Source organism: Chelon labrosus, assembly GCF_963514085.1.
Source record: "Chelon labrosus genome assembly, chromosome: 12".
Lineage (NCBI taxonomy): Eukaryota > Metazoa > Chordata > Actinopteri > Mugiliformes > Mugilidae > Chelon > Chelon labrosus.
In genome coordinates, this window is record NC_140345.1 from 9,674,769 (window position 1) to 9,692,334 (window position 17,566).

The 17,566-nt window shown below is 41.4% G+C and overlaps 2 protein-coding genes across 2 annotated transcripts; one reads left to right on the forward strand and one right to left on the reverse strand.

The window, feature by feature from the left end:
* Positions 1 to 1,251: 1,251 nt before the first annotated feature.
* LOC311497665 (neuronal pentraxin-2) lies at positions 1,252 to 5,441 on the forward strand. Its single transcript, XM_084558011.1, has 5 exons — positions 1,252 to 2,529; positions 3,361 to 3,853; positions 4,100 to 4,353; positions 4,782 to 4,961; positions 5,226 to 5,441. Exons 1-5 carry the CDS (start codon positions 1,825 to 1,827, stop codon positions 5,433 to 5,435), a joined length of 1,842 nt encoding a protein of 613 aa, XP_084414137.1. The 5' UTR covers positions 1,252 to 1,824; the 3' UTR covers positions 5,436 to 5,441.
* Positions 5,442 to 6,350: 909 nt separating this feature from the next.
* cyth2 (cytohesin 2) lies at positions 6,351 to 17,447 on the reverse strand. The gene is made up of 12 exons (XM_084557512.1): positions 16,985 to 17,447; positions 14,061 to 14,211; positions 13,657 to 13,723; positions 13,455 to 13,573; positions 13,287 to 13,367; positions 12,976 to 13,088; positions 11,602 to 11,750; positions 11,401 to 11,512; positions 10,635 to 10,711; positions 10,304 to 10,375; positions 10,060 to 10,214; positions 6,351 to 9,936 (listed from the first exon to the last, which is right to left on the reverse strand). The coding sequence occupies exons 1-12, from the start codon at positions 17,049 to 17,051 to the stop codon at positions 9,849 to 9,851; spliced, it is 1,251 nt and encodes a 416-aa protein (XP_084413638.1). The 5' UTR covers positions 17,052 to 17,447; the 3' UTR covers positions 6,351 to 9,848.
* Between the last annotated feature and the right edge of the window lie 119 nt (positions 17,448 to 17,566).

The following is a 17,566-nucleotide window of genomic DNA, read 5'->3' on the forward strand; positions in this document are numbered from 1 at the left end:
TGTTAGACCCCAGTTTGAAAGAACGGGAACAAACAAATCAGAAAAGGCGAATGCTGGTGCTCACTTCCCTAGAGTAGAGATGAGTAATACTGTAAGCTGGGAAAAACCAAACAACTAAAACCTAAATATATAACATAATGATTTGAAAACCCTTTGATTGTGTGTCTCAGTACTGATCTTGTAACGCTCTGGGATGATTATGGTTTAAACATCTGTTTACAAATGGAGACCACTTTGTTTTGTTAGAATCAACAGTTTCTTAATCACACATCTAACTGCATTTGTCAGTTTTTAATTCAAGACTAATCTCGCTACTTAAAGATCCACCTCGACCATATGTTGTTGGGATGGGGAACAACCCCAGCGCTCACCGTGGATTACCAGATAGCCCCCCCCCACACACACACACACATCAGCAGCGTGCAAGCCAACTTATCTCTGGTTAAGTTAGCCCCGACAACTGTTTGCAATTAGGTTAATTGAGTGACCTGTTGGTGGTAATAAACTCAGGGTAAATGTTGGAGATTGGGTGTGACACCGTTCTGTGCCTCGACCATCTGTCTCTCCTGTAAGCCCTGTCAATGACAACAGGAGCATATCGGATACAAAGATTGTCTTCTTAAGACTGGAAAGAAACGTGCTCTTAAGTGGTTCCTTGGTCCCAATGTGGCATAAATAAAGGATTATCTTATCTTAATTTAAAATAAGAAATGAATTCTTCTCCACTTTCTGCGGGCCAGTAAATAGTTTCCTTTTAGCATTTGTGGAGGTTTGAAGGAACACATTCTTTGTCGCTAATTAGGTTTCCGTTTTTTCCATTATTCATAAAACACAGTGAATCATGTATGAACCATCAACGCGCACTGTGAAACTCATTGGAGAGGCTGGTCACCGCGAGCCACAGGTGGTCAGTGGGGTTTAGCTGCCACATCACGTGTGTGCCATTTCAAAATGCCGACCCTGTATAATGAAGGACATGATACAGTTACAGAGAGGTCAGCTTCCCTTCATGATACAGATGCATGCAGCCACATGGATCAGAAATGTGTCCACTTTATTATTTCTCCTCTATTCTGCTTTTTACGATCATCGTCCAGATGAGAGACTGAATTAAACACCTAATTCATCCAGTATGGTTCAAAATAATTGAGTCTCTTTATTACACTATCATGTGACCTTCTTTCAGGCTTCTAGGAAGCCAACACCGTCCAAGTAAGTCACACCTGAAATACTAACGTGCGGTCAGGATGTCACACCTCTCATTTGGTCTAATCCTTGTCTGGCTTTGGTTCTTTTAGCACATGCCTCTCACATGCAAGGTTTCTGGTTAAATCCCCTGTAGCTAACTGGTGATGTCCTATGGAGAAATGAAAACAGCGAAAGAGACAAGTTTTTATCTGATGCCTGATAGACGTTACCTAATAGAACAAACACGTAATTAGAGTTTCTACTAGAAGATCTGTTACAGCAAAAATCGTTGCCTCATAGTACAACCTGATGTGTCATCAAATCGAATATTGTGTCAATCAGCATTTATAAATACCATTAAAAGCACTTTGTCTAATGTCTAATATTTTGTTTCACAGGTTTCTTTGCTTCTTCAGTGAGAGAGAGACCAAACAACATCCACAATAAAACAACACAAAAATAGAAAACTGTTTGATTAGTTTTCCACAGATGAGTGGGTGCTTTGTGGATGGAGCTCTTTGTCATCTTGCTTCCTGATGTCTCCTTTACAACAACAACAAAGTCAACTCATCCTTCGCTTCAGTTGGCGCCACACGTTTTGAAGTGAAGCCAAGCTTCTTAGTCCTCCTGGCTGAAATGTGGATGGAGATCATGAGGAACTCTCTGTCTCTGCAGCTGTTCCTTGTTCCTATTGCGTTCTCTTCGCTGTCACTCCTCCTCTGCACTGCATCTGCCAGTTCAGGGTCTGAATATGACTATGGCGCTCACCCACGCTTTGTGTGCACCCCTATTCCCGTGGATGCAGACCCTTCTTGCTTCCCTGCAGCAGGCCCAGGCATGGGGGCAACAGGGCCCAGCGGACCAGGCCATCAAAGTGCACCTCCTGCTGGCTGGTGGGGGGCGAGCGAAGAGGCCAAAGCCACCATCCTCCACCTTAGGGAGAGCCTTGTCCAACAGAAAGAGACCATCCTGGACCAGAGGGAGACCATCAGAGAGCTGACGGCCAAGCTCACCCTGTGTGAGGGCTTGGGACGGGGCGTGTCGCCTCACAACGGGCACCATGGCTCACCCTCGCACTCACATCACGCAGGAACGGCCAGTCACCATGCGTACACTGACAATGAGCACTATAGCAACCAGCAGGGTCACCATGGAAACAGCAACCTCATACCGGACTCACCGCACCAGCCCTCAGTGGGAGGGCAGCGATCTGATGGAGGGCACAGCAGCAGCAACAACCAGGGGAGAGATAAACATGTGACACCAGGGGACATCACATCATCACCGGAGCAGATGGAGAGGATGCTGCAGGCGCTGAAGGAGAGACTGGACAACCTGCAGGTGAGCAGCAAGAAGAAGAGAGAACTTTTACAACGTTGTACTTGAATAATACAAAACTATAGAAAGAAAGAACACGAGTATTTCAACAGAAGTGTGAGAAGTGTGAGACAGAGGAAGGCTTTTGATGTGCTACGCGCCACATGGCTTTTACGTCACTTGTTTGTTTTCCATACAACGAAATCCCAAAGCAGTGTGTCCACTAAGTACTTTAGACAAAAGATGAGACAATTATACTTAACTGCATAAAGCTACTCAGTCCCTTGGCAAGAGAGTCACTCTGAGGTCCCTTTGTGGGCAGCAACAGACTCAGAAGTGGATGTCACAGCTTTTAATAGACTCCTGCACAAGGTTACAGTGGATTGAGTGGCACGTTTAGTTTAGGTCGATATTTGGATGTTTTTTACGGTCCGTTTTGACCTTCTTGGAGCATCGTGATCACAGACAGATGACAGGAGCCGTGGAGTGTGTGTGAGGGGGGTCTAAGATCAGCAGTAATTATCGTGATCTCCCTTGACAGACTTGTAATCAGGGCATGCTCCGGGACAAAGCCTGGATTACCTGAGGGGAAAAGAGGCAGAGGCAGATACAGGAAGACGCAATGAATGTGAGAGAGAAGCAGCTGCATTGTGCTGCTGCATTTGACAATAAAAGACTATTTGCAAACGTACATAGAGTAAAGTCAAAAACTTTTCTCTATCAATGCATGATCACATGATTCCCTTAGACAGGTTTGTGCGTATAGGAGTCAGTGCCAAAGCAGACATGAACCCTCCAGCTGAAGTTACAGGAAATACTTTGCTATTCTAACCTGGCCTGTGTGTTGTCCCTCAGCAGAAGAGGAACACATCCATCACATACTCCAGCTCTCTGAAGGAGCTGCTCCAGAGGAAGATCAGCGACCTGGAGCAGCAGCTGCACCATCGCACCGCATCCCTCAGCAGCCAGGAGCACCACGACGACGACAGCAGCCGCCACAGGGACGATGGGGACCACCATGACCACCCCGATGACGGACACCCGATGGACAACCACAACGATGGGCACCACGACGGTCACAGTGACAGCGACGACCGCACGGACCACCACGATGACAGCCACAATGACCATCACGATGCAGATGGTGACCATGACGATGGCCACCATGATGATGATGATGATGTTGATGATGATGATGATGATGATGATGATGATGATGGTGATCACCACAGTAATGAAGCAGACAGTCACAGTTACTTTCCACACACGGGACACAGAGCACCAGGGCCACGGACTGGTTACCACTCAAATAAACTGGAAACGATGCTCAATCAGCTGCACCTCGGAGGTACAACACAACACAACACAACACAACACAATCACAAACTTAAGATCACTTTCCCCTGGCAATCTTCTATTTTTACAGCTACATGTGTTTTTCTTTCTTATCTCCTAACTTAATTCAGACATTTGTATTTTTCAAACATCTATGGGCACAACAACCTCAACCACAATAAACAGAAGTCCTTGAATCAGTGCCATATGCTTAAAATGTAAAATCAAGAAAGGATATAATGTGTGTTTCCTTGAACAGGTTCCAGCAGGAAGAAATCCCAGAGTCCTGATGCGTTCCAGATCAGCTTCCCCATGAGGACCAACTACATGTACGGGCGGGTGAAGAGGACTCTGCTGCAGGAGATCTTCGCTCTGACTTTGTGTCTTTGGATAAAAGCGGGCGCGGGGTCCGGCCTGGGAACACCCTTCTCTTACTCTGCACCTGGACAGGCCAACGAGCTGGTGCTCATTGAGTGGGGGAACAACCCCATAGAGCTGCTGATCGATGACAAGGTGAGGGAGAACAAACAGAAACCCACATTTCTACTGTAAAACGCCACATCGCATGTTGGGTGAACCAGTCAGGACCTTTTTTATAACGCCTTTATGGATTGTAACAATTTACAGAATAGGGCTCTATGACTATCGCTTCCACCTATTTCTGCAGGTGTTAAATACATTATAATTTTAACATATTTACAGTATAACTAAGATATCTGCTGGTAACAACATTTTGAACAAAGGTCTGATACACATGTCTAACCACTTCCAACCACAAGAGGGCAGTGAAACACTTCTTTTCAGCCTGATGTTAAGCCTTTCCTATGAAGATCTTTCTGCTGACTTATAATACACTGTGTATTATTGTATTATTGTATTATTGTATTAAAAGATGTGGTCCCAGGACATGTTCACATGAGTTTTCACCATCCCCTCCACAGGCTGTGAACTTGCCCTTGTCTTTGAGCGACGGGAAGTGGCACCATGTGTGTGTGACATGGACCACGCGGGAAGGGCAGTGGGAGGTCTACCAGGACGGAGTGCAGAGGGGGTCCGGGACAAATCTCTCTCCCTGGCACCCCATCAAACCTGGAGGGGTCTTCATCCTGGGACAGGAGCAGGTAAAGACAAAGATCTCTGCAGATGTAGACATATGTTTACAGTCACAAGAACATGCATATTGCAAAACACGCAGCAGAGTGGGCTCTTTCTTCTATTAAGAGACTGCGTCTGTGCACAGTTACTGCTTTTCTTATATTTCACATCATGTTCTGTGTTTTTTTAAATCAGAAATATATGAATAGCTTTTGGCTGATGTAGCTGTTGACCTTTCTCATGTGAGACGAAGCTACAGTAAAGGTCGTTGTTGTGCCTCTCCTCTTCAGGACACTCTGGGAGGCCGTTTCGATGCCACTCAGTCGTTTGTGGGTGAGATGTCAGACCTGCATTTGTGGTCCCACGTCCTGAGCTCCAGTGACATCTACAGTCTGGCCTCCTGCGGCAGCCACCTCAGAGGAGACGTCATCGCTTGGTCCGACACAGAGGTGGAGCTTCATGGAGGCGTCTCCAGATACCCGTTCGACCCCTGTCACTGAAAGCTGTTACACTGAGGAAGAACTCAGAGATATCATGGATTAAGGATATTGATAATCTTTTAAAGACTGCAGACAATGAAGGAGAGGGGGAAATCTAAAGTTCCTTTGACCTCCACCAGACTCAGAGTCAATGCCTTCCTTTAAGCTGAAACTTTTATAAATAAATAAAATAATGATTAATCTGTATCTACAGATAACGTGTAGGACTTAGTGGTCTTTGGCTTTAGTTACAGGCCATTATTTATTTACAGAAGTTAGTGTTTTATTTTGAACAAGTGCTATATGTGACATATTGTCATATTGTTAATAAATCTAAAACATGTCAGGTCGTGGTATCATGGTATCAGACCACACATGTTGTGATGGGTTCTGTTGTGGTGAAATGACAAACTGTTTGTCGTTAGTTTAGAAATGTTGTCAGAAATCAGTTTCTACTCTGGATACACTTTTTAAAGGTTTCCATGAAACATACAGCTAATTTACCAAAGATGTTGTAGGATGAAAACTTAATTTGTAATTTATCTATGTATCATAGACAGGTCGATGTTTCCTTTTGAGAGAAATGCTGAAGATCCAGTCTGACAGAATATAGCGATTTACGTGGACAATAGAGTTTTGTATTGCAACAAGCCTCCTTTAAACCAACTGGAAATCATTATTATATATAGTTTTTTTTTTGGTTTTTTTTGCAGACTTTTATATATTTTCAGTGCATGTTTGCTAACAAAGACATTTCACACTTTCTTAGTGATTTAGTTTGTAACTTCTGTTATTGTGTGTTAAAAACAAAATAAGTCACTGTCCTTTGAATACGCCTTGAATGTATATTTATTACTGTACATAATGTTAAAGATTGAAATTTTAGTAAGTTTGAACTTGTGGGAAAGTTTTTTCTTGTGTGTAAATAAATGTGTGAACGTTGTGCGTCTGGTTTTTCATTCAATCCCAAATCTGACAGAGATTATTAGGCAAGCTGAACGCAGTCAGGTATTTCTGAACGAGGACACTCAACAGACTGCATTTACTCAAGCCATTATTATTACGTAGAAGTTTCAACAGCAGTACACTGTTGTTGACTCTGTCATCGTCACCTTCTACCTGTAACATCACAGCCAATTAACACGATAATTTATCTATTTTATTGTGCTTCAGCCTTATGCAATGTATATACTACACACTCAAAGTCGTACCTTATGATAATATATAGATTTTATTTATTACTTTATTAGTTTCTCTTTTCTCTTTCATCTTTTAGGGATGCTGTGACAAGTGACTTTCCTCTGTGGGGCTCAATAAAGTTTTGTTTTGGTACAATTGCTCCTCTGCTCTATAATGTTGCATGCACTGTATCTGCAGAACTGAGTATTACTGGCTCTACTTCATTGTGTATTGTGACAGATTACATCTATAGGTATGGGTTGTGCTATGTACTACTACTAGATTGGACTATGGGATCCTTTTAGCAAAATGCTAACATCAACATGCTCACAATGCCAATGCTAACATAACAGTAATATTTAGTAATTAATCAATATGTACTGCCTTCAACATCAGAAGACTGAACATAGTTAACGTTAAACATTTAATTCATAAAATGAAACCAACATCTTATTGCAGCTACTAAGTGCTTCCATTTACCGGGTGCAATCTCTAAAAAAAGTTTTACCCGACAGCAAACAAACCAACCCTAGAAGTAAAGACACCCAGCACGCGATCATCTGTTCATCTTTTATTGTTACACAGTAGTTTACTGGCACCAATGTATCGTGGTTTTCCATTTTGCTACATTTACAGATGATCTATCCATCTCCACCTCACGGTAAATAAAAATAAATAAATACAAAATAAACACATTTTCTGAAAGAGGCGGCTCTGGGGTGAAAAGTAATCAGAAACAGTGGACCTGTCTCATTCTGATCATTTCAGTGTTTTCTTCTTATGTTTAAATGGAAATATTAGTGTGGGTTTTTTTTTTGGCAACTTTGCACTTCAAGAATACCCAGAAAGTAGTGAAGGCCTACAGACAGTCGCTGTGATGTACAGAAGCACAAACATGGAAGTATAAAGTTAGGCTGATGAAGTGGGATAGAAAAGGCAAACCCCAAACCAATCACTTAGGTGTGAGCCAAAAGATAAAAGACAGAAGACCCCACATAGCTTAACGCAACATGATCAGTATCAGGTGAATTACAAAGATCAACAAACGAGTACATGTTGGAGTATGTGCTATAGCTGGAAATGACCAGGTGATGCGGTTATGTGTGTTTTTTTTTACACAATTCATCCTTCACAATATTGCAGTGGGTGTGTGATTACCAGTAGAGGGCGCTAATGTGTGCTGAAGCATCGTCAGTCAGAGTAAAAGCATTTCTCCAAAATGCTAAAACTGATAAAGTGCAGTATTTTTTTTTAAACCTTCTAAAATGCCAGTCCATTAAACTACTAGTTTATGAACCGGATGTCAAGCAAAACTATCACTGGACACAAATCTAATGTGAGCCTTTACATCTGAATATTTTTACTACTATATAATGCATCAAAGATTTATTAGTGTTCCTTGTTTTGTCGTCTCATTACATTTATTATTAGAATCTGCATTTTCAGCGTGTAAATAGCTTCCTCATACTTCAATTGGAAACCAATGAAGTAAAGAGCATCACGTGAGACTGATCTGCTTGTGCTTTACCGAGTCTACAGCTAAATCAGACTACAAAACATCTCCTAAATATCTTCAAAAGAAACTTCAATCGCATAGCATAATTTACTCATAAATCAACTTCCATATTAAGTTCCGTGTCAACAGGGAACACTAACACTTTTCAAATCAGTGCACCATGGTCAGCGACGCATCCGTACCTACGACCGATGCCTCCGTTTATCGGCATGCAGTAAAACAGTAGCTCGTACAAAAATCTGATCTTAACAAAAGATAAAGAATAAATTAAATCATTTCTATGTGTGTATGTCGTAAACAAATATGCTAACATCTATTTACAAAAAGTGTACATTGTAATGAGCTGCCTTTTGCGACTTCTTGAAACTCTCTATAGTGGTTACTGAGTCATTACTGGTGAGAGAGATGTTTGTCTTGTAGTGTTGAACAAGAAGGAAATAATTTGAGGCATGCTGTAAGGTTACATCTGAGAGGGTGTGATGGCAACTGCTCAGTATTAGTGTTGTATAGGTTATCTTAACAAGCCTCCGGCTGATATGACAGTTTTCTGATCTGCTATTGCTCAAACCTGTCAGGAAACATGCTGAAGAACATGTATATAGTGTCAGTGAGCTGAGAGAATCTGCAACCGACTTTGGAAGTAAAGCGACGTTTTGTCCCGAGACTGTAAGAGCAACGTGGTGAGAAAAATCTTTTCCCCCACATGAAGTTTAGTGTTTGAATAGTGAATTCACATTTTGTCTGGAGTATGCACAATCAAGAATGGCAACGTGTAATTTGTAGGTGCCATCAATAAAAAAAGAGGACTCAATGACAGTAAAGCCACTACCTCAAATAAGACCATATTCACACTAAGGCCGGAAAACTTTGTTTTTCAGATCTTAAATAAAATAGAATATATGACTTTTATCAGGTATACAGAATTTCTGCTGAGCATCTGTCTTCTGTTTTAGGGTTTATATGTGGTTAACAAAGAAGTTGTACCAACAAGTCAAGATCAGGACACAGTCCGTTGATACTGCTTGTTGTGTTTATAGCATTCATGTCAACAGTACCCTCTTGTAGTATTCATGAAGGTGTTTGCTGACATTTTTAGAAACTATGTAAATTAATATGTTTTTATTTAGTTGTATAGAGGTTTCCTTCAAGTTTTATAATACGTCTGAGTAAAATACTGGTATTACCAACATGCTCATTTTTTCATTAGGTCTCCTACATAAACTTAGCTGGTTGTCAGCTTGCTAACTGTTGGCATTAGTGGCTTACAGATACAGACAGATGCTTAACAGCGATCTTCTCACAATTTACTGCAGATGATAGTATTTGAATGCCAACTACTTGGAGTAAACCTCTCCCCATGTGTCCTATGACAATCGCCGCAGTTTAACAGTGTTTTGGAAACGATCGGCACCGGTGTGAATATGGTCTAAAGCACGCTTCACAGTCAACTTAAATACTGAACGAGAGGAGAGCGTGGTGAGAGGCAGGTGGTGAGCTTCGTAGTGTGTCAGGTTGTGTGTAACAACAGTAAGTGTAAGAACCAGAGGTGGCCACAGCTGGTGAGCTCTTCGCTCTGAATGTGGCTTTTCAAAAGTCTGGTAGACAACAAAGCAAGGAGTCCTCGTAATTGGAAGAGAAGGCATTTTTGGGAATGAGGGTTAAAAGAAATCGTATGATCAGGTAGTAAAGAGTACGGATGAAAGGGGGAAGGAAGACAGGGAGAGAATGAAGGGAGTTATCTACGGCTGTTCTTCCTTCTTCTTCAGTGATATACGTTTCTTCCTGGCGGCAAGCATTTCATAGAAGGGATCCACGCTGACAGCAGACCTGAACAGGTGACAAAGAAACACAGTTAAGTGTGGATTCTGAAAATATATGATTTAAAAGTGAATGTATGATCCAGACAGTATTTCCTCCACTGATCTGTTCCCCTCCTTCCCATTGACATACTTGATGCTGTGGATCCACTCGTCCTTCTCCTCAGGTGTGGGAGCAGAGATCCGGTAGACCATGTGGTTTCCTTCCACTACTCTCCCATCAGCCTCCGTCTTACACGCTTTGATCAGCTGGCCGCGGTTGTTGGGAATGTACAGCTCAAAGCAGTTCTGTTGGGAGGAAGGTGAAGAACTTAAAACAGTGTGTTTAAAAAAGTGGGGAAACTACAAATATAATAAAAACATGAGCAAAGACTTACAGGTTTCCTTGGGTCTTCTACTTCACGGATGCTCAGGTTTTCCAGGGGAATGATACCTCTTGGTTCCTTGTCCTGAAAAACAAGAGTTAATACAACATTCAGGCTTTTATACTGTGGTTTATGCATTTCGACAATGCGACAGCGTTTTCTTTTCAATGTGAGAGCAGTGACACCAAGAGGAGCTATCTCTGTTCGTATCATCGCAATATATCTATGACGTGCTTGTTTCGTTTGCTAACATTTGGGAGGGAAATATGTCTAGGATCTTCACCGGCAACCAGTTGCCAGCTACAAAGAGATGGGCAAGTGTTTGCAGGACACGTTGACTTACTGTGGTGTATTCAAAGTAATAAAGGCAGTTGTCAGTGAGAATGAACCATCTGCGTTTCCAGGTTTTCACCCGTCCCCCTGAAACACAAAACCAGTGACGACGATAAGTGATAGGAGGGAAAAAAACAAGTCTAGTTTATTGAATACTACTCTACAGTGCAACTGATTTCTAACATCAAACTACGTGGCTACTTGTTTTCTACAACTGCTAATTACAACGACTCTGTACATACCTCCTGAGAAAACAAGCAGCGGCAGTAGAGGGTGGAAATCGCAGGGAGGAAGCAGAGACAAAAGGAACCAGAGGATTCAAAAGGAGACAGAGGACAAACAGAGAAAGAGGGAGACACGGGGAGGAGGAGGAGGATGAGGAGGATAGGGAGGAGGAGGAGGAAGAGAAGATTATATTAGTCACACACAGATCACAGGCCCCGCCATGCAAAAGAAAACAATCAGATCTTAAGACCGCCATAACACGAGAAAGTGAGTCTGTTGTTCACCATCGTGCTGTGGCAATGTTTAAATGCCACAACACGGTGGAGGCGATAATTGGAGGCACAGAGGCAATAAACCTCAGAGACAGGAGGGCAGCTTCATCACAGCACAAAGCCTTAGTGGAGTACAGAGAACAGTAGCATACAGAACATATCATTATCTTTTCTCAATGTACACTCCTGACATCTGTGACACTGGATTTGTCAGCGAAAGCTTGTACGAGATTAGTATTAAAGCTGCAGCAGTGCTCCTCACTGGCAGCACCTTCTCACCAAGTTTAAGAAGCCAGCCCTCTCTGTCTGGGTTGAAGAAGGTGTGTGTCAGGTCGTTGCCGTCGTCCTCTGGGATCTTGAAGGGCTCGTTTTTAATGCTGTCATAGAGATTCTACACAAAACAGACAAGAAAAATTAGCTCACCAAAAACCAGTGAACAATTAAATCAATTAAAAAGCAGCAGCGTGGGGTTGATCGTACTCTGAGCAGGTCCTCTGGCAGGTCTCCCCCCTCGTTGATGCCTCGGTTCATTGAGATGAAACGATCCACTCCAGGTTTATCCCTCACGTTGGGGTTGTGGAGGCTTGTGTTCAGCATGATTATAGCAAATGACAGCACGTAACATGTGTCTGCAAACAGAAGAGACATGCGAGATAATACAGAAATGAAGCTTAGAGATGTCTAAGCTCTGCCAGCTCATGTCTGTCTTCATCCAATTACAACATCACTTCCACTTAAAGCAATCACTTGTAACCTATTCAATTTAAATCTCAGCTGTCATTATGGTTGTTTGAGTGTTGTGAACCACCTCGCCACCACCCACTTCAATCAAAACCCCCCAGACCAGAGATATCGTCCCGTGAAGACGCCACATTCTTAAGATTGTTTCCTCATCATCACCACCCGTGTCTAGACTGCAGGGGTTTTCCTTCATATTGGAAATACCTTATTCATGGTGGCCCAGGTCTAAGTGAACCAAATTTTTATTTCTCCTGCATACAATAAATGTTATTGTACTCAATAAAATGGAAGCCATCCTGTATTAACAGCCAGACAACGGCACAAACACCTTGAGCTCTGAGTTGCAGTCTGCTTTCCTTTTGTCACTGTTGCTCATCTTAAAATATCTTCAAACTGATGACATTTCTCTTTTTTTGGCCAACCTGCTCGACCCTGACATTAAAATACTGTCTTAATAAAGTGTCTACTGGTGCATGATCAGAAATAGACAGAGAAGCTGATATTTGTGTCTGTTCCTGCTCCACACAAATCACAAAAATAATCCAATCGTGCTTTCTATAATTTAGGTACAAGTAACATCCACACGAATGTCAGGTCTAAAAGTTTCCCCAGCAGAACACTGTGTTGTCACAAGATTGTTTAATATTATTTACTTCTCTTGTCAGCGATTTTATTGCTATGCCTGATCAGTGTACTTCTGCCCTACGAGCCTAACTTATTGTATTGTATTTCACTTTTTTATTATCCCACCGTTTAATTTTTTAAAATGTATTTACATCAGGTGTGAGTACTTGTTGTAAAGTGTTCTGAAAAGGTTTATACTACGTTTAATATTATTACTATTATTTAGTATGCTAAACTTGTTAATATACTGCTGCTTCAAAGGTGATACTGAATGTACCTTGTCTCAAACGACTTAAGGAAATAACACAAACTGGCTTCAGAAAAAAGGGAAAGTTAATGTACTGTGTTGACTCTGTGGGCTTACATGTTAGATCATTTCTGGTAAGGAGCCGATTGTTTGAGTAGACCTCTTCAGGGAGATCACTTCCCCTTACTTTCACTTTGTAATCACTTAAAAAGCAATATGACTGTGTGTGTTTTTTTGTTTACCTGTGCTCTGGAAGACGCCGGGGTTGCAGTGGCAGTATCTCTGAGCGAAGGCCTCCATCATTCTGTCAATCTTCTGAGCTTCACCGGGCAAACGGAAACTCCACAGGAACTGTCTGCAGAAAACAGGTCAGGCTTTAGGTCAGTTCTGAGAGAACAAATTCTGCAATCAAGCCGGAGCTACATAGGCACTCTCTTGCCAAACGGAGGTGACAATGTGAGAGGGACTTTCCATTGTTGAGTTTACTAGAAATTTTCTGGAAAGGATTCAAGAGATTTTTGTGCTTGCTGCAAAACAAGTGGACAGAGTTTACCTGAGGGCCTGGACGAGGTTGAGATCAGTGAACTCGTGAAGGTCAACAAAAGCCTGCAGGACTTTGATGTTGAAGTCATCCCTGCAGAACAGTGACAGAAAGATCACAGTTATAAATGGCCGATAGAAAAGGAGAAAAGGTGACGCAATATATTTCAAGATGGGGCACCTTTCTCCAAGGTAATCTCCGATAGCAGTCTTGTTGAGGCCCTCTCCTTTGTACAAGAACTGAGCGATGTCCTCTGATGTGTGTCTGAGCAGCTCGTTCTCCACCAGAAACACAATGCCCTATAGAGAGGAGGAAGAGTCAGTCATCACTCAGAGAATAAAGAGTGAAACAGACACCTGCACAATTACTGAAACGCTATTACCTTTTTTGGGTCCATGTTGAATTTCTTCCTTCCCATTGCCACATGCCTACTTTTCTGTAGAGTTTTACTGTGAAGTGAACAAAGGTGATAAGAATTACGTCTTTTACTGCGATAAATCAGAGCTCCTCACTAATGATAACGACAAAGAAAGGGTTGACCAAATGAGCTATCATGCATACACAATATGCATACATCCTGGCACCATCTTGGCTTTCAACTTGTAATCAGACGGCAGAAAAACAAAAACAATCCCAAAACAACCTGACCAATTATTTATAAGTAGACAAAGATCAGTGCTCACTGGGGCAATCAAAGTTTAATTCTGCCACTCTGCCTGTTTAATAATGTCTAATGTCACTTTGTTTAGAACAGAGTAGGGGTCCTTGAAGGTGTTTTCTTATTACCTGCCCTCTGTGCTGGTCTCCAGTCCTTCTACCTCTAAAATCGCCTCTCTCAACTCCTCTCTGAGCCTCTGGATCTCCTGCAGCAGGACGCCCTTCCTCCTGCGGATGTCCTCCAGCTCAGAGCGCTCCTCTGGGCTCAGGTCTACTGGGACTGTAAGGGAAGAGAAGAAGAATGATTGTATTACTGCTGCAGCTGCAGATATAACAAGTAACTGGGCCCGAACAATCCCAAGTCAAAAGCTGTTTGTGATGGTGGCATAAAAATGTGTGTGGAAAAAGGTGCATTGTTATTTACCGCAAATATCTTAGAATAGAAAGGAATGGAGGAAGCGAAAAGTAACAGTAGCAACTAAAGTTAGTAACAATAAAACACATGGAAAAGCACTGGGTGGTGTTTTTACATCACTATTATAAAAGGGAAAGCCTCTTATTTACGTTTCTCCTGAATCTCTCTTCTGCTTGTTCAGTGGACCAATGATTGACGCCACTAATATGATACACAATGATTTCAAAGGCTCAAAGACAAACTGTGGTATGAGATTTCTGTAAAAAAAATTATATTATTACTATGACTAATAAGTTGCTGGGTTTCAATAGCCAGTTCGATACAATCCAACATCGATGCTCATATCAGTTAAAGTTGGGTTAATCAAAATCACTAAAATATTACTAGTTATCAAGAGTGGTGACAAGCCATGCAACCATATGGCGGATGAGCTTCATTTATGTAATTCACTCAATAGTTTTCTGGCTATTATGAGATACTGTGATGTGTGTATTAATTCATTTAACAAGGGCATTGTACATTACTAAAAACTCTGGTGTTAACCAAGAAGTGATTTTCATCTGCAGCCCTGGACAGAACAACTGACCATTTTATTTCTAATATATATGTCCCTTCACAAAATTTCTGATGCACTTCTATGCAGGTAAAATAATAATTTATTTAAGAAAAATAATAAAAACAATATGGAAGACTTACACTTACAACTAGAAATGGCTTTATAGTTGTAGTCTTGATGACATATTGACATCTTATTAACCAAGAAGAAGGTCAGGAATTTCGGCTGTTGTAAACTCACATCTGTTTTTTTCCTCAAATGCTTTTAAACACTTGACTAGACTTGCTTGGACCACGTAGCAGGTCTGTAAATATTGTCTGAATTCGCCAGTGGGACATGTTAGGCCATACGCCCCTAATACACTGAACTGTCTGACTAGTAGGGACATCCACCCAAAACAAACAGTCCTGCAGACTTTAGGTTATACTGTTGCCAAGTCTGTTTTGAAACCATTTTAAGAGGAAAAGATAATTATTTTTAGACCACAACAAATATAGTTCAACTTGACAACAAGCTACAGGATCCAAAATAACCATACGGTTGAATCACTGTGCTGGAAAAACAGTTTCATATAAAATGTATATATACATATAGCCTTGAGTGAAGATAGTAGCATTTAAAGCACTCACTTCAGATATAGCCAGTTAAAGCTAAAGCTATGCAATAAATGAATGTGTTCAGTTTTAGTTGAAACTGTTTCAGAGAGGTGTTCATTCAACTGCGTGGTAGTTCACGTGGATGCAGTTAAAATGTATTACATTAGCGCAGACACAACCCCCCACTCCCCTTCACTTGTGTGCCTTGAATGCAAGACATAAACTGGTAATCATCGTCTTTGGTCGTGACACAAGCTGCAAAGGTACTGGTGGTCTAATGGAAAATTAGAAATAGAAAAGATACTGGATCGGAAACTGTAAATGGATCCAGCGTCTCTTGTGTTAGCTCTCCTGGCTTAGTGTGTTAGGGAAGAAATAACAATGGATTGTATTCTTACTTGTATTGTAAGAAAGAACATCTTACTGCACTGGATAAAGTTAAAAAAAAAGAAAAAAGAAAAAGACCAAGGCTGTCTAAAGGCTGGCATAGAGAGCTGTTTTAGTGCCGCTAGTTTATCTTACATGAACCACATTTAAAGTCAGACCACTTTTGTAAAGTTTGTGTGTTTTTGTCATTTTTTTGTGATTGTTTGATTGCATCCTTCACTTCGTTGAAAACTAATATACATATGTTACAAAAACACATTACATTGGCGAGGGATGTGTTATCTAGCCCAAATGTATTGTTACACATGGAATATAAATGAACAAAATCAGATGCCAGTGTAACGCTATAACATTCAGCAGCACCAAAAGCTGAATGAAATCCGCCCTCAAAAGCAAAAAAGCCGAACAATAGAGTCTTTTATGGAGCCAGGATTTATTGCAGGATTGTGTATAGGCACACTGATCTACTTTGCACACAAATGCCGATTTTCTCCAAACCACCCAGACCTAGAGCTCACAGCAGCAGCAGCAGCAGCAGCAGCAGCTTGTGATCAGCAATGTTTGGCAGTCTCCAAAGCCTCCCAGACCAGTATGTTTACTCTGCAAAACAAACAGCTGCTCGACACCAACACCGCCAACCACGCCCACAGCCTGGATCCTAAATCTACTGTCTGGGTTGATTCACACATCACCAGACTGTATACTCATTAGTGTATAGTTTCTAATGAATCACGTTTTGTTTTTGTTTTTGTTTTTTTACAAGCCACGGTGTAACCTAAAGACAGGTTACGGTGTTAAATGTCTACCGACGTAAGCTGTAAAGTTAGCTCCGAGCGCACACTGAAACAATCAATATGTAGTTGACGTCGAGCTAAGCTACCGCATTCCTGAGGCTGGTTTCAACTTACAAATGAATCCCACGTACACCCGTAGCTCTAGGAAAAGACACCGCTAAGAATATCGTTAACCATTTTCATTTAAATGTTCAACTGGATGCTCGGTTTGTCACACCTGAGCTAATAAACTGAGCTACTACAGCTACTAGCTACAGTTAGCTAGCGATAGCTTATGCAAATAGCTACTTAGTAAGGCCACTTACTGTAGTCCAGGTCATCCATTTTTGGCGCTTTACTTTTAGGCATAAATAGTTCAGAGTCGACTGTCATTCAATGTCAGGAAATTTGGGATATATGTGTAAATATATCCTCAAAACTAAAGGGGGAAAAATAATCAACCCTTGATGTCGAAATGTTGGGCCGGAGACAAAGAAGGTGGCGACACCGGAAGCGGCGCCTGGCTATCAATCGGTCTGCTTCCGGTCATTTGTTTTTCAAAATATAAGCACTTAACCTTTAGTGATATTTGTAGAGAGGTAAAGATAAAGTTTCTCATGAAAGCAAAAATTGCACTGGCATTTTAATATGACGAAAACAATGATAGATTTGTAGTATTATAGTAGTATTATACTTCTACTACATACATTAAAATTAAATCACATAACTCCCCAGACAAAACATCACTCACTCTACTTCAATGTAGTACGGAAGACTTTTAATATTTTATAGATCGCAGTAAAGACTTCTGTAGTTTGTATAAAATATGCTCAAGTCTCCAAGAGTTTCCAAACCTGCTCCAAGACACAGAATATGTAACCAAACAATGTAATTGTCCAAAGAGATGC

Coding starts and splice junctions, on each gene's coding strand:
- LOC311497665 (XM_084558011.1), top strand. CDS start 1,825: ATGTGGATGGAGATCATGAGGAACTCTCTGTCTCTGCAGCTGTTCCTT. Junction 2,530..3,360: donor AGAGACTGGACAACCTGCAG/GTGAGCAGCAAG, acceptor GTTGTCCCTCAG/CAGAAGAGGAACACATCCAT. Junction 3,854..4,099: donor CAATCAGCTGCACCTCGGAG/GTACAACACAAC, acceptor TTCCTTGAACAG/GTTCCAGCAGGAAGAAATCC.
- cyth2 (XM_084557512.1), bottom strand. CDS start 17,051: ATGACAGTCGACTCTGAACTATTTATGCCTAAAAGTAAAGCGCCAAAA. Junction 13,574..13,656: donor TCAACATGGACCCAAAAAAG/GTAATAGCGTTT, acceptor TCCTCTCTATAG/GGCATTGTGTTTCTGGTGGA. Junction 9,937..10,059: donor GAGTGGATCCACAGCATCAA/GTATGTCAATGG, acceptor TCACCTGTTCAG/GTCTGCTGTCAGCGTGGATC.